The sequence below is a fragment of the Dromiciops gliroides genome, chromosome 6 (genome assembly GCF_019393635.1).
Source record: "Dromiciops gliroides isolate mDroGli1 chromosome 6, mDroGli1.pri, whole genome shotgun sequence".
In the NCBI taxonomy this organism is placed as follows: domain Eukaryota; kingdom Metazoa; phylum Chordata; class Mammalia; order Microbiotheria; family Microbiotheriidae; genus Dromiciops; species Dromiciops gliroides.
In genome coordinates this window covers 249,396,825-249,421,693 of record NC_057866.1, presented here as the reverse complement: position 1 = coordinate 249,421,693, position 24,869 = coordinate 249,396,825, and the positions used below count along the sequence as shown (strand labels likewise).

At 37.1% G+C, this 24,869-nt stretch overlaps 1 protein-coding gene across 6 annotated transcripts in view; it reads right to left on the bottom strand.

Moving 5' to 3' along the window:
• The window catches only part of KLHL8 (kelch like family member 8), a 48,355-nt gene that overhangs the window by 5,742 nt on the left and 17,744 nt on the right, over positions 1 to 24,869 (bottom strand). For 4 of the 6 annotated variants that reach the window (XM_043973071.1, XM_043973073.1, XM_043973072.1 and 1 more), the window contains 6 exons: positions 17,856 to 18,404; positions 14,773 to 14,959; positions 13,509 to 13,652; positions 12,166 to 12,277; positions 7,067 to 7,235; positions 6,341 to 6,500 (listed from right to left, as the gene is read on the bottom strand). In XM_043973071.1, the coding sequence (XP_043829006.1) occupies positions 6,341 to 6,500; positions 7,067 to 7,235; positions 12,166 to 12,277; positions 13,509 to 13,652; positions 14,773 to 14,959; positions 17,856 to 18,404 (1,321 nt within the window). Of the gene's footprint in view, positions 1 to 6,340; positions 6,501 to 7,066; positions 7,236 to 12,165; positions 12,278 to 13,508; positions 13,653 to 14,772; positions 14,960 to 17,855; positions 18,405 to 18,519; positions 18,656 to 19,215; positions 19,322 to 24,869 lie in introns of those variants that run through there. The other 2 variants (XM_043973077.1, XM_043973076.1) reach the window with 2 other exon arrangements.

The window sequence follows — 24,869 nt, the reverse complement described above, 5'->3', positions numbered from 1 at the left end:
CTGTTTAGATGATATAATGTATCCTGTTTAGATGATATAATGGTATAATGTATCCTGTATTATGCTACCAAAAAAATAAGTAAATTATTTCAATGACACAGATATATTTATCTGGACAGTGAGGATTTATAAGATGCAGAGTGAAGTAAGCAGAACCAGAAGAACAATTTATACCATAGAATCAATATTATGAAAATGAATACTTTTGAATGTTTTTAATGAAAATGAACAATTCTGTAAAAAACAAATCTGAAAGCTGTAAGAATCAATACAATGACTATTAATGATTCCAGAAGATCAATGATAATGCTATTTATTACAGAGAGCTGACAGATTTAAAGGGATTGAAATTCAATTTCTCATAAATTGGAGTGGGTTATTAAAAAGTATTACAAATAAGGAGGAAGAAATAGAGGGGAGTGTTCAACAGACACACAGGCACAGAGAGACAAAAACAGTTTGGTGTGTGAATACACCCATTTGGCAGCTAAACAAGCCAGGACAGGGAGTGAGTGCTTGGGAGGGAGGGTAACAGGTTAGGGAAGAGCCACAAATAAAAAAACTTCCTAATCTTGAAGAAGGGAATAAAAGGAAGGAGAAAAAAAACCTGAGGGGGTGCCTTACACTGCCTCTGAGATAACTGGAGAAAGGCTAATAATTAAATTGCAGTACACGAATATCATAGAATAAGAGATAAAAGAAAGACATTTTCAGGGAATCCTAGGTAGTATGACCTGACTCAAAAGAATGAAGGAAGCAGAACTAAATGAACACTTTATGGGACAGCAACATCATAAAGGAATGCAACTCTGACCAACTTATGAACCTCGACGAATGCAATGATCAGCCTTTTCCCCAGAGGATCCATGATGAAATACATTGCTTCCTGAAAGGGAGGGTGACAGGCACAAGGTACAGAGATGTTCTTTTTTTGGTCACAGCCACTGTGGAGTATTTTTGTTTGACCATATTTGCTACAAGGGTTATTTCTTTTCTTATCCTGAACTTTTAATTGGGGTGAGGAGTTCTAATGCCCGCCCCCCCAAAGGTCATAAAAGAAAGCCCAGGTAGTCAGGACAGTTTAGAAAGTAATCTGTAGAATTTACCATATAACTTATTTTCAAAGTAAGTAGTATGAAATGGAGATTCACAGTTTCATAAAGAATCTTCTTGTGTTCTGTGTTTTTCTTAATTACCTCAATGCTTTCTGAAGACATTGAAGTTCTGAAGGGATATATGTTTTTGAATGTTAGCTCTATATTATCATACAATTTCTCAAATAAATTTTTCCCAGGTTTCTCTGGATTTATGTGTTTATATTTTAAAGTTTCTACTCAGCTCTAATCTTTTAATCAGACATGCTTGAAGGCCCTCTATTCCATTTAAAATTCATTTCCCCCAAGGGAATCATTATACTCAACTCTTCAGGGTAGGTTTTTCTTCCTTATAAGGCCATATATATCTTTTCCCTTTTGGAATATTATATATCAAGCTTTCCCCATCAGTCATTTTACTCTTTGTGACTTCATAAGTCATTCCTTAGTCTCATGAATCATGCATAGTTGTTATTTCTTACTCTATAATAATATCCCACTAAATTCAAACACCACAATGTGTTCATTCCACAAATGACTGACTTTACTTCGTATTTTGGTAACACAAGTGCTACAATAAATACTTTCAGGCCTTTGTGCCTCTGACCTCCTTGAGATATATAGGTCTAGTAATGAGGCTGCTGGGTCAAAGGATATACAATAGTCAAGTGACTTTGTCTAGCTTTGTTCCCAATTATATTCCCAAAAGGTTGAACCAATTCACACCACCACCCACAAACTATTAGAATGCTTGTCTTCCCACAGCCTCAACACAGTTTCTTATCTACTTTTTATTAACTTTTCTTGATCGATATGACATAAAATCTAGGAGTTGTTTGAATTTGCCTATTTCTTATTAGTGGTGATTTGAAATACTGATTAATAGTCTGCAATTCTTTCCAAGTATTATCTTCCCCATGAAGTCTTTCCTGATTCCCTCAAACATCCTTATTTCTGTCAAAAGTGGAAGAGTCCTTCCAATCTCCCACGTCTGAACCCTCAGCATTATCCCAAACTCCTCACTCTTCCTCAACTTACACATCTAATCAGTTACCAAATATTGCCACCCGATCTCCCTTTTCCCTACTCACAAAGCTATGACCTCAGTTTCGGCTCTTGTCACCTCTCACCTAAGGGATTTCAATAGTTTCTAAGCATCTCTCTGCTTCTCCAGTCCACACTAAACACTGGGGCCCAATCAGTTTTCCTCAAGTACAGATAGATCTGACCACTTTATTCTCCTACTCAATTCCAGTGGCTTCCTACTGCCACTGGATAAAATACAAACTCCTCTGTTTAGCTTTCAAAGACCTAAACAATCTGGCTCGAACCTATCCTTCCATGCATATTAGACATTACTCTCCCCCTCCCATACTTTGTGATCAGAGGAAACATCTTCACACAACACTAGCTATCCCATGTGCTTGGAATGCATTCCTTCATTACCTCAGCGTCATGTCCCCTCTTCCTTTTAAGACATAGCTTAAGCTCCACTTTCTGTATGAAGTCTTTCCTACTAGCTGCCAGCCGACCAAACCACTCTGCATCTGTTTTTATGGATTCTCTTGATATCTATGGTGTGTATGTTTATATGTGCATTTCTCACCCCCACTAAAATGTAAGCTGCTTGTGAATGTTTTATGTCTGTACTTGCATGCCCAGAGCCAGCAGTGTACGTGAGGGACTGACTTCCCCCTCCAAACAATCTTGGATGTTTCACACAATGTTTCCTCCCACAGAATATAAAGGCATGGAGGGCAGGCTCTGTTTCAGTTCTTTTTGCATCCCCAGCACCAAAAACAATGCTTGGCACTAAAATGCCTGCCAACTGATATAGCTCAATTCCTTATAAATCTCAGACATCAGGGAGTTTCCCTCCACCAACAGTTTTCCTTTAAATCCAACTGCATTGATCTTGTGACTGAAATTGTAACTGAAAACGTCTGTTGGTATTTTGTGAGCTTCTCTATCTTCCAGTTATACATTTTTCATTTAGTAATTTGTCAAAGACACTGCCTTCTAATCTCTAACTTTTAAAACTCACCTGGCCCTCCATGCTTCAGTCAGATATCCTTTGGGAGCTTGTTGTGGTCTCATATCCAGGGCTATGCCAAACGGCATTCTGGCTTTCTAAGCAGTTCCTCCACTAATTTTCTTGACTTTATCAAATATGGCACACCATTCTTTATCACTCTTAGTTTTAATTAATCTTGTCTATACCAGTGTTCTAGTTTTTGTTTTGTTTTGTTTTGTTTTTAGTGAGGCAATTGGGGTTAAGTGACTTGCCCAGGGTCACACAGGTACTAAGTGTTAAGTGTCTGAGGCCAGATTTGAACTCAGGTACTCCTGAATCCAGGGCCAATGCTCTATCCACTGCGCCATCTAGCTGCCCCCAGTGTTCTAGTTTTTAACTGGTACAAAGTGTTTTGGAATGCTGCTTTATAATTTCATACGTGATCATTTTAAAAAGAAATAAAGAGCATGTCATTATTTCCCTTGAAATCCTGGACTTTCTGCATTTCCAAATATATTATTGTTTTGCCTGATTTATAAAATATCACCCTGGTAATTTGGTACAGCACTAAATCTGTTAGTAAATTTAAGTAGTATTGTCACTTTCCTTAACCATGAACAGTGACTACTCCCCTGGTTATCTTTTCCAAATAGTATTAAAAAATGTTTATTTTATGGACTTATTTTATATCCTGTGATTTTACTACTTAAGCTATTAATCATCTTGATTAGTTTTTTCACTGACTTCCTGCAGTTTCTGAAGTACACCATGTTATTTGAAAATAAGGATGATTTTGTCCTTTATTTGGCTAATGTTTATACTTTTGATTTCCCTCTCATTTTAACAGTGCTAGCATTTCTACAACTATGTAGGTAGAAGTCAGGGAAGGAGGCATCATTTTGTATTGAAAAGCTTCCAGTGACTCTTCACTGCAAACAATTCTAGCTCTCTATTTGAGGTAATCATCATCTTAAAGAGGTACCTTCCAGGCTTTACTGTGACAAAAACTTCTCCTATGTCTATTGATATGGTTATGTTTTGTTTATATGGTTAATGATACTCATTGAACCATCCTTACATAATAACTAATATAAATTCCACTTCTGTCACAGTAAAATTTTGGGTTATCTGCATAGTATCTGCTATGGTTTTATTTTAAAATTATAAATCTATATCCATTAGTGATACATTGTGCTGATCTATAATTGTCTTTCTCTGCTTTGTCCTTTAGTTTCGTTTCTTTTCTTTTTTCTTTTCTTTTTTTTTTTTGTGGGGCAATGAGGGTTAAGTGACTTGCCCAGGGTCACACAGCTAGTAAGTGTCAAGTATCTGAGGCCAGATTTGAACTCAGGTCCTCCTGAATCCAGGGCCAGTGCTTTATCCACTGTGCTACCTAGCTGCCCCCTAATTTCATTTTTTTAATGTCTTGCAACATAATTTATTTATTTCTAAAAAAAAATTCTGAAAGCACAGGTTTTAATTTCTTTTAAAATGTCTCTATTAGAATTCATTTGTAAATACATCTATCCCAAAGACTTCTGACTTTCACAATTAAAATGTCAGGATTTCCAGGTAGAATGTGGTATCTTGTTTTCTTTTTTAATCAGAGGTCTCAGGGAATTGTTTACCACCAAATTAATAACATTTCTTGGTCGTGCTTGGAGTCTCTCTGGCCTCCCTGCTGCTTTATCCTCAAGCTTTGCTATCACCTTCTTGCCATCTGTTCCATCCTTCTGGATCAGTCTGCTTGATGTAAATGGATGAATGAAAAAAAAATTTTTGATAAGCTCTGGGAATACAAAAAGAAAAATTGGCACTCCCTCTTCTTAAGGAGCTCACAGTCTGATGGTGGGGATAAGCTACAATGGAAGTTTCAACTGGAATCGTCTCATTGAGTACACAGCAAAGTGGGCAGTAATGCATCTTCTGATAAAATCATATTGGTTTATGATGGGAAATTATCTGATGGTGTGAAAGTGCTCTAGGCAGGGCCTGACTCAGGACAGTCCCTTGGTAGTTTATAATAAAATTAGACACCTAAATCATCCCAGGTAATAAAGAGATTTACTTAGCTAGACAGCCAACAAGGATCAGGACTGCGGACACCCCGAGTTGAGTCAGCTGATGGAAGTACCCAACATTCTTCAGCAGTCAAGGATGGGAGAGGACCTGGGTCTCCTTATGACTGCTTTGTACTTGTGCAACCAGAAAGTGATGTAACCTCCTGAGTCTTTATTACCCTGAGCACCAAGTCTTAAGAATGGTTTTTACCCTTTTAAAAGGAAAAACTAGCCGGGGGGGGGGGGGGGGGGAAGGTTAGAATATCACTCCTACCACAAAGGCCTTTGCAATCAAGAATGTTTTTTCCTGGGTATCTAGCAGCCGTGGGTACTGACACAAGAGCTTAATAACAGTCCCTGGCAGCCTGGTCCCTCTGTAGCAACTACCTCTGTGTTTTTTCCCTATTCAGAGCTGGGAAGTTTCAGAGGGTGATATAATTGGATTTGTAGCATCCTCCCTTCCCTTGGCATGGAAGACTGGCTTTGTATGCCCAGGACTCCTCTTCCCTGCATGTTACAATTGGTTACCTTTTTCAGGGGACAGGTCAGTGGGATGCTTCTCTCCCTGCCCTGTCTTTTCTTCTTGCTGCAATTTTAATTTGATGAGGCAGAGGGGCCTGGGGGTTATAATGAATACTGCCTTATTTTCTTTTGTCACATTATAGGTTCTGTTTGCTGATTTTAAAAGTCAACAATATTTTATCTAAAGCTTAAGGTTTATATATAAGGTTATAAGCTAAAGATTATATATGACCACTAACTAAAGGAGATTATTGCTAAATTTCTGTTAAGGTTGAAGTACGTAAAGGAACAGTTCAGAGACATCCATGTACATAAAGATTCTGTCATTCTTAAGGCACTCAACTGTTTGGAAACAATTATTTGAAAAAGAAAACTGATTTTGTAAGATTACTATCTTTACAAAAAGAAGCAAAAACTCTACTCAAAGTAGCTTTTAAGATAGTTGTCTTTAAAATACAGTTTATATTACAGAAGAAAATCTGAGGACATAAGAAACAGCTCTAACCTGAAGGAACGAAATAAAAGAATCAATACTTAGCTCCTCCCTGGTTAGCTTAACAACAATATGTATTGAGAATTGTTTTGAAACATCATCATATTCTTACTATATGAAATTAAATTGTTAATTATGAAAAGGATTTACTACTTACCTACAACATATAAGCAGCCATGAAGCTCACTAACACCATTGCCTGCTCTTCGCTGACCCATCTCTTTAACTTCTATCCATTTATTCAAATGTGGGTCATATCTCTCCACACTAGACAAAGAGGCCAGACCATCATTGCCTCCCACAGCATAAACATAGTTCTAAATTTTAAAATAGAAATTAAGGCTAGCTTTTGAATTGATTCTACATGTTGCCAATGATATACCTATGATGTATATAAAAGTAATTATTTTACAATATCATATTATAAAGAGATGGCATGGCATTCAACACAGAAACACACAAACATCTGACTGATTTTGAAGAACTGAAGAATTCCAAATAACAGGACAATCTGCAATATGTTTTTTTTGTTTTTTGTTTTTTAGTGAGGCAATTGGGGTTAAGTGACTTGCCCAGGGTCACACAGCTAGTAAGTGTTAAGTGTCTGAGGCCGGATTTGAACTCAGGTACTCCTGACTCCAGGGCCGGTGCTCTATCCACTGCAATATGTTTTTAACCTGGTAGAACAGGATACCTGGGATGCACCAGGCTTCTGGATCTAAAGGACCATCAATGTCAACCATCTTGTTTATTATTAACCTAACATATTTAACAGTAAATGTTTTAAAGACAGAATTTCATGTCAGTGTTTATAAGATTGAGATAATTTACTCTGCAGTTGGGCACAATAACAATTCAATAGGAAAGTCAAAAAATAACTTACTATTAGAGCTACTGAACCAACCCCTCCTCGTGGGGTATTCATTGGGGCCACTCCGCTCCACTGATCAGATTCAATGTCATATCTCTCCACATCGTTGAAGCATGTATTGTCATCTAACCCCCCTATTGCATAAATTGGGCCCCCTAGAGAGGCCAAAGCAATTCCTCGCCTACAAAGGCAACAGAACATATCATTAGCACACGGCATTTTCAGGAAGAAAGGAGAAAATAGGTTTTAAATGCAAATAGTTGGTCAATGTGCTAGTCTTAAAACATCCCTCATTCCTCGTCACTAAAATTCCATTATTAATATCTATCATCATTACTTATAAACTCACTCATCTATAAGATATATGGTCATCCCGACATTAAACAATTCTTATATTGTCATATTTACTAAGCTATTTGCCCCTAATAAGTGACACTGATGGCAAGGTAAGTAAGGCAAGAAGCATTTTTATATAGCCCTACTGTGTGCCAGGCACTGTGTTAAGCACTCTGCAGATATCGCCTCATCGGATCTTCACAACCACCCTGCAAGGTAGGTGCTGTCATCATTGCCATTTTACAGGTGAGAAAACTGAGGCAAAGAGAAGTTAAGTGACTTGCCCAAGGTCACACAGCTAGTAAATGTCTGAGGCTGAATCTGAACTGAGGTTTTCTTGACTCCAAGTCTATTACTCTATTCATTGCATTATCTACCTGCCTAGACTGGAATCCTAATAAGAGGGGTTAAAGAACTTTAAATCTCTATAACTTTCAAAGGCATCAGAGAGCATATTATGAGACAAATAAAGAGAGAACATTTGTTAAGTACTTACTATGCACCAGACACTATGTAGAGAGCTGGGAATATAAATACAGGCAAGAAGATAGTTCCTACACTCTAATGTGGGAAGACAGTACATAAAGGGCATCTGGAAGGAAGAGGAGGGAAACACTGGTTTGATCTGGAGACAGCTGGACAGTGAGGCAGAAGCCCATATCTGGGCAGTGAAGGTGGAAAGCCCTTTATCACATCAGGGTGGCCTCCAAGGACAGAGTCCAAGTCTGTCTGTAGGTTTGATGGCTGGAGAGCAGGCAGCACGGGCTGAAGATGGCCAGGAATTACAACCACAGGTTGGGACAGTTCAAAACCTGTCTATTAACTGACTAATTTCCCCCTAATTCTTCATAAAAATGATACAAAATCAATCCAAAAGATGTTATGAAATATCTACTCCTGGCACTGCGCTGTCATATATTTAGCCTACTTCAATTTTATTCGCTAGTAACAAACAACTCTTGTCATTTACCAACTTAAGGCAATGCATTGCAACCAGTGGGACCCAGATCTAGGCAGGGCTATGGTGTGTAATTATTGAACACATAAGAACTATAACAATGGCTATTCTATTTATCACCAAGAATGTAGCATGACACTGCAGAGTAAGGAAGGATACTTGCTATAGACTGATGGCACTGAACGTGTGTGTATGTATGAACAAATATTTTTCAAGAGTTGCTTTGAATTTGAAAACTTTCAACTAATTACCTACTCAAAAAAAAAACCCACCAAGTGAATAAAAGTGTCTTTTGGGAAGACTATGACATGTAGTTAATAGAAAACCTATAACGTTCTTCTGTCACTATATACAACTTGGTTACATACTGAAAATGAACTAGTTGGGTCCAGAATTAACCAGTAGAAGATGAGATTGTCTTTAAGAAACTGCAAAGTTTCAAGTATGACATATTGAATTGCTTGATTTCATAGGGAGGGTTGACGAGGGAGGTAGGAAGAAAAATTTAGAACACAGAATTAGCTCAAAGACCTTAATCTCATCAGAGGGGGCTCAAGGAGGGAATAACATTCACACCCAATTGGGAGAAGTAATCTACTTAACCCTACAGGAAAGTAGGAAGGGAAGAGGATAAGGAGGGAAGGGTGAAAGAAGGGAGAGCAGAGCAGGGGAGGGGGCAGTCAGAAATAAAACACTTCTGAGGAAGAAGAGGGTAAAAGAAGATAGAAAATAGAGTAAATATAATGGGAAGGGAATAGGATGGAAGGAAATAGTTATGATGATTGACTATAATGGCAAAACGTATGGCACATACTTTGCTAGGCTATTGTGAAGAAAATTCTTTGTCAAGTTTAAGGTACTATATAAAAATTGTGATGAGCAGGATGCTATCAAAAGCCTGGAAAGACCTACATGAACTGAAGCAGAGTGAAATGTACTGTATACAAAATAACAGTAATAGTATAAGATGATCTGCTTGGAAGCACATGGTTGTTTTCAGCAAGGGAATGATCCAATATAACCCTGAAGGACTTATGAAAATTGCAACCCATCTACAGAGAAAGAACTGATAGTATCTGAAAGCAGATTGCAGCACGTTAAAAAATTTTTTTTTCTTTAACAATTCCTTAATTGAAAGTTTTGTTTTTTAAACTGTTTTCTCTCACAACCTAGCTAATGTGGGTAATGAATGTAGTCATGACTATTCATGTATAACATATTGAATTGCTTGAGTTCTTGGGGGTGGGAAGGGAGGGAGGAAGAGAAGTTGGAACACAAAGTTTTTTTTTTTCCTTTTTGGTGAGGCAATTGGGGTTAAGTGACTTGCCCAGGGTCACACAGCTAGTAAGTGTCAAGTGTCTGAGGCCACATTTGAACTCAGGTCCTCCTGAATCCAGGGCCAGTGCTTTATCCACTGCGCCACCTAGCTGCCCCCAGGTGCACTTATTTTTAATAATAAAATATCTATTATTTCTATGATGTGTTCTTTGGTTTACCAATTCTTTAGGATTAAGTTATTTAGGGACACCCCCTCCCCCCACTATTATACTTTTGTTTTCTATTTAGCCCTGTAACTTTTCCTGAAAGTATTCAGATTCTCTGCTATTTGGTAGGTATATTAAATGATATTAATTCACTGTTGATAGTACCTTTCAATCAAGTATAGTTTTGCTATTGCCTTATCCAAGACTGTTTCTTATAAAAAAAACCCCAAACTATTGTTGGATTAAAATCCATTCTGCTATCCTCTTCTATTTTAAATGGTTGAGTTCAAAGTTATGATCTTTAATTGTGTATTTCCCTTCAACCTATTCTCTTATGCTTTTTCCTCTCTGCTATTCTCTTTAGAACGAGGACAGTGAGAGAACAAGAGCATCAGTGCTCTTTTCTGATGCAACCTTCTTTCACTCCCTTGTATTGCTATTTTCTTCCTCTCACTTTTACCCCAATCATAGGTTCTTATACTTTCTTTTCTTTTAAACCTCTCTAGTGCTAGTGTTTTCTCATTCTCTGACTTCTTTCTCCCTAAGTATTAGGACCATATTGGTCTAATGGCACTTTAGCTTATTATAAACCTCTCAGAATCTTTTTTTATGAAATACTATTGTGCCCAGTTCTCTCACGAACCTACAAGAACCTAGATGAAAACACATACCTCTGTTAACTTTTATATAAACTATTCAGTAAATCAAAGTGACTAAAAACCAGTTTCAGAGGTACATCACCCCACAAACAATTTAATTCACTATATTAGGTGCTCAAATGACAAAAAGACAGAACACAAAGCTTTTCTCAAAGAGCTGACAATTTAGTTGGTTTGGGGTGGAGAAGGCATGCATACAGGAATTGCCTGGGTAAGGTCCTGTCAGAAAAGACAAGGAAAAAGAGATTACTTTCATCTCAGGGGAAAGGAACCTGAATAAGGCCTTGAAGAAAGAAAATGACTTTAAAAGACAGAAATGGGAGAAAACAGGGAACCCTTTCAGGCACTGGAGATAATAAAAGCAAAGGCACAAAAAGGGGAGAGGTTAAGATGAGAAAGAGAGTTGAACAGTCTAGTATGCCTATATTCTGGAATATGTTAATATAGACATGCACAGAGTCAGACTGTGGAAGGTCCCAAATAAACTTGTGATCCTGGGATTTACTTGGTAGGTAATGGAGAATGAGTAAAAGTTTTTGAGTATGTAAATTATGTAATTAGACTAGCCACTGGGAAGATTTCTCAGGCAGTTATGTGAAGAAAGATGGATTAGAAAGGGACAGACTCTAGTCAGGCAATAGCTTAAGTGAGAAGAGGTAAAGAAGGGTCAGATGTGAGAGAATACAGAAGTAATGAGAGAGAGGAGGAAGGATCAAAGATTCCTAGTTTAATGGGAAATAAGAGAGAAAAGGAAGAAAGAATGATGGGAATGAAAGAAAGCTAGGGGACAGAAAGGAAAAATGGTTACACTATGCCCCCACCCAGAAAAACTAATGGTAATCAATCAGTGGGCATTTATTAAGCACCTATGATGTTTGCCCTAACAAGGCAAGTAGAAAGTACCTAAGAAAAAAATTCTGCTGACTGTACAGTTATTTTAAAATAGCTATCATTAGATGGAGAGATCTGAGAAATATCTCAAAATAAGGAAGAAAATAAATAATAATTTTGCAGTGTCCATATGAAAATAATGCATGAAAATGCTAGCAAAGATACTTATACTGGATACCACTCTAATTACTTAGTGAGAAAAATGTGTGCATAAATATATACACAATCAGTATTGATGCTCTAACAGGCATGTCTCTAGATAGTCGCTTTTCAAAAAAAGCTTTGCTCTTAAGTATCTTTCCATGGATTCACTAAGGCACCTTTAATAGCAGAGATACTGGTAACGTTTCATAAGGAAGAAAGTGGAAGCACAGGAGGAGGTCATCTCCGTAGCCCATCATGAAACCAACTGTAAAGATTAATTGATTTTAAGGAGATGAGAAGTAGCCACTATAGACCTCTGGAATTTCATTCCATTTCTGGTTCTTAAGAAGAGCTGTGAGGATATGATCATGTACCACTTTGGTTTATGTGTAAAACGTAGGAACAATGGCTTCATTTATTTTTTTGTTGGCCCTCCCACAAAAAGCAGTGCATTATCACAGGTTTTCAATAAACGTCGACAAAATAAAATAGGGTCTTGGATATTTCTCAGAAATAGAAGGGGATAAAAGACATTTATATTTTCTTTTTAAAGACTATGAAGAAGTAACTGTAATGCTATCATTTTTTAAACACTAGTTCTTTTCTCCCTTGTAGACAAAGAAATCTGCAGGGACCTACCTCTTTGTGTTCATTGATGCTTTCATCATCCACTTATTAGTGAGAGGATCAAACACCTCCATGCTGCCTAAATGCTCATTTCCATCATGTCCACCAACTGCATAAACTTTGCCTATTAAAATAGAATTAACTTTCTTTAATCCACGTAAACTCATTTGTTAACATTCTTGACACCAAAAAGTTGTACAAAGCAATAGGTATAATTATTTTTTAACAACTATTAGTCTAATTTTATTGGTGATGTTAGTTAAATGGTTAAGTACTCATGTATATATTATTATATTAAAACCTAGAGCATTCTCACGGGCTATCATTCCCCCCCCCCCCCCAGCTATCCCCCAGCCTGGTAGTCTTCCTCTTCATCTCTGCCTTCTGGCTTCCCTTTGGTAAGAAGCCTTTCCTCATTCCCTCTGAGATTTCTCCCTATTCATCCAGTACATAGCTTGTCTCTATGTACTTGTCTGCTGGTCTCCCCAATGTGACTTGAGAACAGTGACTATTTTTGGCCTTTCTTTGTATCCCCAGCACTTAGCACACTGCCTGGCACATAGTAGGTGCTCAATACACTTGAGTTGACTGAATGACTAGATTAGGCTGATTTACATGAAAATATCAAAAAATGACTTGTACTTTCTCCTTTTAGTGTTACAATTCTGAAGAAGTGTAGGCAGTTCTTTTTTTTTTTTTTAGTGAGGCAATTGGGGTTAAGTGACTTGCCCGGGGTCACACAGCTAGTAAGTGTTAAGTGTCTGAGGCCGGATTTGAACCCAGGTACTCCTGACTCCAGGGCCGGTGCTCTATCCACTGCGCCGCCTAGCTGCCCCAAGCAGTTCTAAAGAGAATTAATTTTTAGCAACTAGGGAAAAAAACCCTCCAATCTTTAAGAGAATAGAAAAGACAAATTCGTTACTTAAGTCTGATGTTTATTTTTGTTTTTCTAGCATCTAAAAGTCAAGCAAAATTATTTTTATTTAATTTTAAACTTAAGAATTGACCTTATTTTCAGTACAAAACACATCTCTACATTACTGATATATCAATAATTGATTTGACTGAATATACAGAGAGTACCTCTTAGCTTAAAACACAATGGCTTTTTATACTGAAGAAGTTACCAGTTAGAATTTTTACCTATTAATTGAAAGACATCTAGTAATTATATATATATGTATGTATGTATGTATACATTTTTATGGATACACCAATGTGCATATGTAAAAGGCACATTGTATACATACATGTTACATGTATGCAGCAGTCATTTTTATAAGTTAACAGGACTTATGGATTAAATATTTAAAGGTGTGATAATGGAAAATTTTGGTTCAAGCAGTGTTACCAACCTCCCACAGATATTACACCCACGTGACGCCTTCGACTGTTCATTTCTGGTCCAAAGAACCAACTATTTTTGTTTATTGAATAGCATTCAATGCTTCGAAATGGGTCACCTGATCCACCTCGACCACCTACACAGAATAGCACACCTGAAAGAGGAGATACCAAATAGTTTAATCTCAAAACTGCTAATTCAGCTAAAAAAAAAACTACCTATGAAAAAAACTCGAGTTTTCAGAAAATTACAAGCGAAAATAAATCTTTCAGAATGCATTCAGTATAGTCACATTTATAAAGAAAATGAGAAAGCAATCTAAGAATATTCTGGTTGTGTGTTAACACTTCCATGAAGACAATTAAAAGAATCCAACTAAGGATTTCATCAACAAAGTTTAATTTCCTCAGACAGAATCCAGTATTTTTAGTTTTTCAGATCATCTTATTGGATAATTTTCATTCAAAAGTACCTATACCCAAAAAAAATATCCTATACTACTTAACAAAAGTGATCTTATGCAATTTTTGTAAACTATTAACAGTTCTTATACATTCTAATTACAATGGGGAAATTTTTGAAAAAAATAATGCTTCAAGTGGACTGATATTTATAGTGAAGACTACTGATTTCATACGTCTTCACCAATATTGTCTATAATTTATAATTTATTGAAACCTTTTAAAAATGGTCATGCCATGAATTTGTTTTTAAATTCCCATAAAGTGGTGCCTAATGTAAGGAAAGCTTTCAGCACCTTTCACAATTGAGAAGGCTACCTTTCCAGAGAACCGAACCTTCCCCATGCTGAGATCACAGATTTAAAGCTTGAAAGGTCTCTGAAGATCATCTAAGCCAACCCCCTCCCACTTCACAAACGTGGAAACAGAAGCACAGAGAGGTGGTGTGAATGTCCCAGGTCACATGGGTGGTAAACAGAAGATCTGGGATGGGGACCAAGGGCCTCTGAAAATCACGGAAGGCTGAGGCTGAGACAGGGCTTCTCCCAATCCTGCCTGCTTCTTTGTATCACACTCATTGCCTTTGTGTCTCAAGCTCCACATTTAGAGTTCTCAGGGAAACTGAGTCTAAACTTTGGACAAGGAGATGGTACATATTTATAGGAATATTCAGACAGACTTTGTGGTGCTCAGATTAGGAAAATGTGTTCGAATCATTTTGCCAAAAGTTTAACACTACCAGCCCCAAAGTACATCAATGGCAATGATAGCCCTTCCATCAGCATTTGTTGATGAAAAGGGAAATTCAATTACCAGCAGTTTGCTTCCTTGGAGTGGTACGAATGGAGTACTCAAAGTCAGGCACTGCCCTGCTGCTCAAGTGAAGGTGGTAATTTCTTGCTTCATCGAGTAAGTCTCTACATTTTAGATTCTGCTTGACCATTTCTTCTTTTGCCACAACACCCATAAGAAAATCAATGGGCAACAATGGTAGTCGAACCTGACGGAATTGTGAACAGTTGTAGGTATTAAGTTGTCACACTGATGTTAAATACTAATTGGATCACTAACTGCAATGCTCAATGCCCACCTCTGCCTGAGTGCCACTCCACTCTGAGCCCTGGCTCTTCTTGGTCAGGGGTTTTCTACACCACCATCACTCCCTGAGATCTTTGAGGTCTTGCTGTCTGCTCCACTGTTTTTCCATTTGCTATGAAACTGGACCCTCCTCCAGGTATTGTCTCATCCAATTAGAAAGTGAGCTCCTTGAAAGCAGGGACAGTCTCAATTTTCTATCTGCAACTCCAGTGATTAGCACAAAGTAAGCTATAAAATGCTTTTCCATTTGTGGCTGATTTAAGTTTTATTATCTATTTCGTATGCCTAAGACTGGGTCTCCTTGAGTCAAATTGTCTGACACGGGGTTTACATCCCTTCTTAAAGCCTGAATGTAAAGTTGTTAGACGAGAGGAGAAGTTTAATCTTGCTTTTAGCCCTCACTTCTATAAATTTATCTTAACTTAGTAAACATTAATTAAATATCTGCAATGTTAGGAGCCAAAAGATAATATTCAAAGATAACCAACACCCGGTCACTACCCTCGAGGGGCTCACTAGTTGGGGCTGAGGGGTGGGGGTGGAGATAAGCTATGTACACTGAAGTATAAAAGTGAGGCTGATTTTTTAAAAGTGCTACAAAAATGCACAAGATAGCAGCGGTTACTTTTTTCCCTTGGGAGAGAAGCACACAAATAAGGGAAAGCTACTGACATACAGTAGTGTATGATGAACAGGGTCACAGAGGATTAGTGTCATTCTAAATAGCCTAGACACGTGAGTCAGGTAATACTTCCATGATCCAAAGCCTAGCTCAAAGACTAAGTCTGACCAACTGCTGTGCTGTATGTTTTTGTGGGGCTTTTGTTTGTTTAGGTAAAAGCTTAATGAGTAGAAGGCAAACTCCCCTTAGGCAAGGACAAGTTCACTTTTCTATGTGTATCTCTCCCCTCTTTTTGCACAAAATTTCTGAGCCCCTCCCAAATGCTAATTCTCTGTCCCTGGCTGCCTCCTATTAATTAGATACATGTTTATTTACTTCTGCTGATCCACAGACATGTATACATGTGTATTCACACACATACCTATGCCTATCCCTGCATTTACACATTTCATCTTCTATGCAATGTTAAATTCTCTAAGAGCAGAGAGTATCTCATTCTTTGTCTTGATAAGCCTTAGTACCAGGCATATAAATGCTTAACAAACCACTGAATGACACATAGGAGGCACTTAATAAATGCTAACTAACTGATTATTAGGTGTGACCATGGAACAGCAGGACTAGTTTTTGAACCAATAAACCAGATATTACGCAAAAGAATGTTTCCCTTTAAAGTTGACATCCTGAAAGCTATATACTTATTCCTACCATTTGCTCAAAGCATTTCTGGAATGTTTTCCCAATATGGATTAATTTTAGCACCTATGCACATATTTTTATTCTTAGTTGTGGCAAATTTTTGTCTTTTGAAAATAAAAGTGATTTTAGAAATAGAAAAAAGCTACTTGATGAGTAAAAGGGGAAGGGCATAAATTTTTATATAGTGCCTACCACATGCCTACTAAGCATTACAAATATTATTTCATTTGAAACTCACAATAACTCTTTGAGGTAGGTGCTATTATTTTCAGTGGAGGAAATTGGGACAAACAGAAGTGACACACCCAAGATAGCAAAACTACTAAGTCTTTTGAGGCCAAATATGAATTCATGTCTTAAACATAATAAGATGGGTGACTGGACTTGATTAACACCACGCTTAATCTAAATTAAAATGACCATAAAAGGACCCACTTTTCTTGTGCAGGTTGTCCACTGACAGTGATGACAACTCCAAAATAAGAGTTCTAGAAAACATTTTGAACAGTATGGGTTTAAGGACATATATTCCCTCCTGAAATAATGACTTTATAGAACAGGTTTTAGCTATATGCATATTATTGAGTATATCTATATTTTAAAATTCACATGTAATAAAAAAAATAACAAAAATGTTTTTTTCAGACTAGTCTGCCTGCCTACAAACTAAAGGTACCTATCTTTCTGGAGTCCATAAAGACTCCATCTGCTTCCACTGGCATTTAAAAACCCTTTGAAAAATGTAATCTTATATTAGAGAAACTATATCCTAGAAAAAATTATCATCAGTACGATAGCGAAATGCTTCTACTGAGCAAGAGCTTGAATGCTGAGGTGTGATGAGTAGATAAGTAAAACAGCACATCTTTCCTTACTAGGGTCAACCAGAATTTTTTATTGAGCAAAGAAATTCATAGATTTAGAAATTGCAACAGTTCTATTTATGTCACATATTTCCATTTATTCAGGAGAGATTTTTAAAAATTGTAAATGTTTTTGATGTCATAATTTTTTTTGGCGGGGCAATGGGGGTAAAGTGTCAAGTGTCTAGATGTCATAATTCTTTTAACCTCATTCATTTCTATATAGACTCAATTTTGTTGAAGGGTAGGTCTGAATTCAAAACAGGCTTTTTTCCATATTAAAGGATAAAAGGAGGGGGGCATTTCAAACATTTATATTTTTTAAAATTAGTGAATGGGATTTCTAGTTCTAGGCTAACAAGAACAGATCTCCCCTCAAAAGTATATTAATTAGTAAGAAGCCACAGATAACATGGGCAAAGATCCAATTTGCTGTATTATTTATTAGTACACTTAGCAATAGACTAGATATTGGCAGTCAAAATCTTTTTAAGCATTATCCTATCATATTTCCTCTCATAACATATTTTCTCCAGCAGAAGAAACATATAGCTATGCTTTCACTATGATCCTGCTCCTTCCTTCGATTCAATCATATCTCCATTTTATCCTACCTGAGCAAGTATTTCATCCAACCACATCACATGATGCTGAGGATTGGCAAGAAGCCACTTGATGGCGGCTCGGTAGACCTGCTTTTCATTCTCAATGTTTAGATCACTTGAAGACAAAAGCTTATGGAGATGTTGGGGTGAGACACTCACAAAGTCTTCACATTCCACCACTTCAGCAAAATGTTCACAGGCGTATCGGTCTGCCATGTCCATTAAGTCAATGCGGTTGTGACTCTCTGCAAAAGCTCGGACCGCCAGGCAATTAGAAGGATGAAAGTGTAGCTTCATGTATTCACAACAAGCTCTAGCTACCAGTTCCACCTGTAGAATACAGGCTGCATATAAAAGAGGCTGGACATTGTCAACTGTCAAAGTGAGCCGGGAAGAATAGACAAACTTCACCAAGTCTTCTATTGCATCACCATCAAAATCCCTGATCTCAATGAGTGTTTGCTTGGCTTCAGCCATTTCAGAAAGAAACATGGCTCTGAAATAAGGAATAACACAAGCCAGTACCAGTTTATGGCAGGAGATTAGTTTTGAACCAACCTAATAGAAAAAAAGAAAGTAATACAAAAAATAGCATTAAGTCCATGTTATAGCTGAGACAAATGCTGAATTTTTGGCATTTTGTTTTTAAAGAGTAAATTATGTAGTCCCTTACTTTACAACTAAGCCCACTGCGGACCAATTTTTTTTTCTTCCAGTTCAGGCAGTTAATCTTTAATTTAGTATATAGCTGATCAGAGCTGAGGATTTTCAAAGCTAAAATCTTGGTAGGAACAAATCAGGCATTTTAACTTGAATAAGCACAATAACTATACTTCCAAATCATTAAAAAAGCAGTTAAAAAAATAGGAGCTATGTTCCCTTAAGAAATGTTTGACCAAAAGACAGATTCTGGGCGTTTAAGATAATTTTTATTTATATACAAAAAATCTGAAACTGTAGGCTTTTTCCAGAAAAGAAATACTTATATCCATTTATGGTACAAATTCCAATCTGTCAACTTTGCAAATGAAATAAGCTACCATATAGTTATTATTAAAAAATTACTAAGGGAATCCATATTTACTTAGCCCTTTATAAAACAAGGTCATCAGGGGCAGCTAAGTGGCGCAGTGGATAGAGCATTGGCCCTGGATTCAAATCCTGAGTTCAAAACCGGCCTCAGACCCTTGACACCTCCTAGCTGTGTGACCCTGGGCAAGTTACTTAACCCCAATTGCCTCACCACCACCCCCCTCCCCAAACAAAAAAACCCAAGCTCATCATCCAGGCTGAAAAATTGTATTGGTTGGAATATATAGAGACTGTCAATTTATTATTTCAGATTTTACATAAAAAGAAAAGCTTTTACCTTAAGCTTCTTTGGACAGGCATGACCATTTGACCAATCTCTAAATTGGTCCTACTATTTTCCCTCTACCTAGCTAGGCTTCCAAAATCAGTTTTGTGAGGACAAACTAAAGAACGGAAATAAAAATACAATCAATGTAAATTTTTTAAATGTTAAATTATTTTTCTTTTTCATGTGGAATATGCTACTTCTGTATACTTATTCCGAAGGACTAAGCAATAACAGCATGGCACAGTAGAAAAAGGCCTGTCCCACTGCATATAATACTTGCTGATGGCTTTAGGTAGATACTGTTTATTATTTTAAGGAAAATAATAAACAGTATCTACCTAAAGCCATCAGCAAGTATTATATGCAATGGAGATAAATTAGAGGCCTTCCCAATAAGATCAGGGGTGAAAAAGGGATGTCCATTATCACCCCTATTATTTAATATTGTCCTAGAAATGTTAACTTTAGCAATCAGAGAAGAGAAAGGAATTAAAGGAATTAGAACAGGCAAGGAGGAAACAAAACTATCACACTTTGCAGATGATATGATGGTATACTTAAAGAATCCTAGAGAATCAATTCAAAAATTACTTGAAACAATTAACAACTTTAGCAAAGTAGCAGGATATAAAATAAATCCACATAAATCATCAGCATTTCTATACATGACCAACAAAGTCCAGCAGGCAAGAGATAGAAAGAGAAATTCCATTTAAAGTAACAGTAGATAATATAAAATACTTGGGAGTCTACTTGCCAAGACAAACCCAGGAACTCTGAACACAACTACCAAACACTCTTCACACAAATCAAATCAGATCTAAAAAATTGGAAAGACATCAATTGCTCATGGATAGGCAGAGCTAATATAGTAAAAATGACAATACTGCCTAAATTAATTTACTTATTCAGTGCCATACCAATCAGACTACCTAAAAATTATTTTATAGAGCTAGAAAAAATAATAACAAAATTCATCTGGAAAAACAAAAAATCAAGAATATCCAGGGAAATAATGAAAAAAAATTCACAGGAAGGTGGGTTAGCGGTACCAAACCTGGAGCTTTACTATAAAGCGGCAGTCATCAAAACTATCTGGTACTGGCTAAAAAATAGAGTGGTAGATCAATGGAATAGGCTAGGCTCAGGAAATGCAGTAGTAAATGACACTAGTAATGTAGTGTTTGATAAACCCAAAGACTCCAGCTTCTGGGATAGGAACTCAGTATTTGACAAAAACTGCTGGGAAAACTGGAAGATAGTATGGCAGAAATTAGGCATAGACCAACATCTTACACCTTATACTAAAATAAAGTCAAAATGGATACATGATTTAGACATAAGAGGTGATTCCATAGGTAAATTAGGAGAGAAAGGAATAGTCTACCTATCAGATCTTTGGAAAGGAAAACAGTTTATGACCAAACAAGAGATAGAGTATATTATAAAATGCAAAATGGATGATTTTGATTACATTAAATTAAAAAATTTCTGTACAAACAGAAGCAATGCATCCAAAATTAGAAGGGAGGCAGAAAGCTGGGAAACAATTTTTGAGGCCAGTACTTCTGATAAAGGCCTCATCTCTAAAATATATAGGGAACTAAATCAAATTTATAAGAACCCAAGTCATTCCCCAATTGAGAAATGGTCAAAGGATATGAACAGGCAGTTTTCTGATGAAGAAACCAAAGCTATCTATTCCCATATGAAAAAATGCTCTAAATCTCTAATGATTAGAGAGATGCAAATAAAAACAACTCTGAGGTACCACCTGACACCTATCAGATTGGCTAAAATGACAAAAAAGGAAAATAATAAATGTTGGAGAAGCTGTGGGAAAATTGGAACACTAATCCATTGTTGATGGAGCTGTGAACTGATCCAACCATTCTGGAGAGCAATTTGAAATTATGCCCAAAGGGCGATAAAGCTGTGCATACCCTTTGACCCAGGAATAACACTTTTAGGTCTTTTTCCCAAAGAAATCATGGAAAGGGGAAAGGGACCCACATGTACCAAAATATTTATAGCTGCTCTTTACGTGGTGGCAAGGAATTGGAAGTTGAGGGGGTGCCCATCAATTGGGGAATGGCTGGACAAGTTGTGGTATATGAATACAATGGAATACTATTGTGCTGTAAGAAATGATGAGCAGGAGTTCAGAGAAACCTGGAGGGTCTTGTGTGAGCTGATGATGAGTGAGATGAGCAGAACCAGAAGAACATTGTACACAGTATCATCAACATTGAGTGTTGACCTACTGTGATGGACTATATTCTTCTCACCAATGCAATGGTACAGAAGAGTTCCAGGGGACTCGTGATAGAAGAGGATCTCCAAATCCAAGAAAAAAAAAAAAAAAGAACTGTGGAGTATAGATGCTGAATGAACCATACTATTTCTTTTGTTTTTGATGCTGTTGTTTTTTTCTATTTTGAGGTTTTTCATCATTGCTCTGATTTTTTCTCTTATAACATGACTAATGCAGAAATAGGATTAATGTTATTATTTATATATATATATACACACACACACACACACACACACATATATATATATATATATATATATATATATATATATATATATATATATATATAGAGAGAGAGAGAGAGAGAGAGAGAGAGAGAGAGAGAGAGAGAGAGTGAGAGCCTATATCAGATTACCTGCTGTCTAGGGGAGGGGGGAGGGAGGGAGAAAAATCTGAAATTGTAAAGCTTGTATAAACAAAAGTTGAGAACTATTTTTACATGTAACGGAAAAAAATAAAATACTTTATTAATTTAAAAAAAGAAAAGAAAAAGAAAAAGGCCTATCCTTTGAGGTTAAGTCTTATTCTCACAAATCTAGCTATGTGACCAAAGCCAAATCACTTCACTTCTCAGGGCCTCAGGCAACTAAAGCTTTATAAATGACTGATGAGGTACCAATCTCTAACCATGGAATTTCCATACAAGTGATTCACTACACCAATGAAATCATAGGTCTGGGCAAATATATAACTAAAAACAACATAACACAGTTTCTTTAAAAGAGTAACAAACATACGAGTAGCTCTAAGACTACACTATAAATCCCACAATCAAGTAATAATGAATGGGCTACAACGAAGACATGAGAAACTATTATAATTTTTTCTTAGAGGAGAAAGGGTAAATGTAGCCTTTTAAATTATTAGCCACAGCTACAAAATATTCTTATCTGAATTTCACAATGTAAATATTTCAGAAGAATACAAAATGCAGGACTAAGAGTTTAATAAAATATAGTTTGCAATGGAGACAAGAAAGTTTATTAGATACAAACATACTTAAACCCCAGATCAGAATGCTAAGTTTGCTATTTTTAAAATTCTATCATAAATGTATGATCGTTAAATCAGATGTTAAATGAATGTGAATTGTATGATTTAGCAGTACCGTTGCACAACAAGATTCTAGAGTTACCAGACACATTGTTCTACTTCTGCTGACTTCTAAGCCAAGTTTTACAAATCAATGAGTAAGAGCTCTTCATGTGGTTTTTGATAGCCTCTATTCCTCCACATGTTGAAATTTCTTGGCAAAAATAAATTTAGAGACAGAAGCAAGACGGCAGACTTTCCTGAGCTCCCCCAAATTCCCCTCCAAGAAACTTTAAAATAACCTTTCAAAAGGAATTCTGGAGCACAACCCACAAAAGGACAAGGTAAAACAAATTTCTAGCCCAAGACAACCTAGAAAGTCAATAGGAAAGGTCTATCACACTGGGCTGAGAGCAGAGCAGCCCACCACAAGCTACCCTCATAGAGTCGACAGCAGGCCAAGTTTGGATTCCTGACTGAAACAGCAGCAGGAGCAGCTTCCAGAGCTCTCAGTCCACACATGGCAAGGGGATCAGACAGGGATCCCCTTACTGCCACTGGATACAGGATTCTGTTGAAATACCCATACTTGGATCTCGGGCACAACCGTGCATTGCAGTTTCAGGATGAGGAAGAGCTCTAGCACACAAGAACTTGCAGCCACAGGGAGACAGGGACTGGTGGAAAAGAGTGCTTGTGTTTGCTAACAGATCAGAGCACTAACCAGAAAGGCAGTGACCACACATCTCCATATATCATACCACCCTAAAGAACTAAAAACTTGCAGACTCCCAGAACTAGTTCTGAAAACAGCTGCACAAAAAAAAATCTGAAGCTTGGGACAGTGTCCCTTCCACCCCAACAGCAGAGACCAACTCTAAAGTTAAAAGTCAAGAAATAGGGGGCAGCTAGGTGGCACAGTGGATAAAGCACTGGCCCTGGATTCAGAAGGACCTGCGTTCAAATCCAGCCTCAGACACTTGACACTTACTATCTGTGTGACCCTGGGCAAGTCATTTAACCCTCATTGCCCCCCCCCCAAAGTCAAGAAATAGGCAGGAAAAAATCAGCAACAACAACTAAAAAAGAACCTATCCATAGAAGGTTACTATGGTGACCAGGAAGAACAAAAGCCAAATTTGGGAGACAACAAAGTCAAAACTACTACATCCAAAGCATCAAAGAAAAAGTGAATTGATCTTCGGCCCAAAAAAGAATTCCTGGAAGAGCTCAAAAAATAATTTAAAAAAACAAATAAGAAAGGTAAGGGGGAAACTGGGCAAAGAAATCAAAATCAAAAGAATAAAAAAATAGAAGAAAATGTAAAATGCCTCATTGGAAAAACAAATGACCTGGAAAACAGATCAACAAGGAAAAAATTAAGAATTGTTGGACTACTAAAAGCCGTGATCAAAAAAAAGTGTAGACATCATATTTCATGAAATGATCAAGGAAAACTGTCTTGATGTCCTAAAACCACAGGGTAAAATAGAAATCGAAAGAAGCCACCAACCACCTCCTGAAAGAGATCACAAAAAGAAAACTCCCAGGAATATTGTAGTCAAATTCCAGAGCTCCCAGGTCAAGGAGAAAATACTGCAAACAGCCAGAAAAAACCAATTCAAATATTGTGGAGCCACAGTCAGAACAACACAGGATTTAGTAGCTTCTACATTAAAAGATCAGAGGGAGGGGCAGCTAGTTGGTTCAATAGATAAAGCACCGGCCCTGGAGTCAGGAGTACCTGAGTTCAAATCCAGCTGCAGACACTTAACACTTACTAGCTGTGTTACCCTGGGCAAGTCACTTAACCCCCATTGCCTCACTTAAAAAAAAAAAAATCAGAGGGCTTAGAATGTGATATTCTGGAGGGCAAAGGAATAAAGGAACTAGAGTTACAGTTAAGAATCACCCATCCTGCAAAACTAAGAATAATCCTTCAAGGTGAAAAATGGACATTTAAATAAAATAGAGGACTTTCAAGTATTTCCAATAAAAATACTAGAGCTGAACAGATCTGACTTTCAAATGCAACACTTAAGAGAATCACAAAAAGGTAAACAAGAAAGAAAAAGCCTAAGGGATTCAACTGTTTACATTCCCACATGGGGAGATGATACTTATAATTCCTAAGAACTTTCTTACACAGGAACTATCTCTTTTGGGGGGAGACGGGTGAGAATTGACTATGATAGGATGATACCTAAAGAATAAAATTAAGGGGCGAAAAAGAGGGAGGCACTGGGAGAAGGTGGGAGGCAGACAATGTTTGAACTTTACTCTCATTGGAATTGGTTCTAAGAGGGAACAATATACA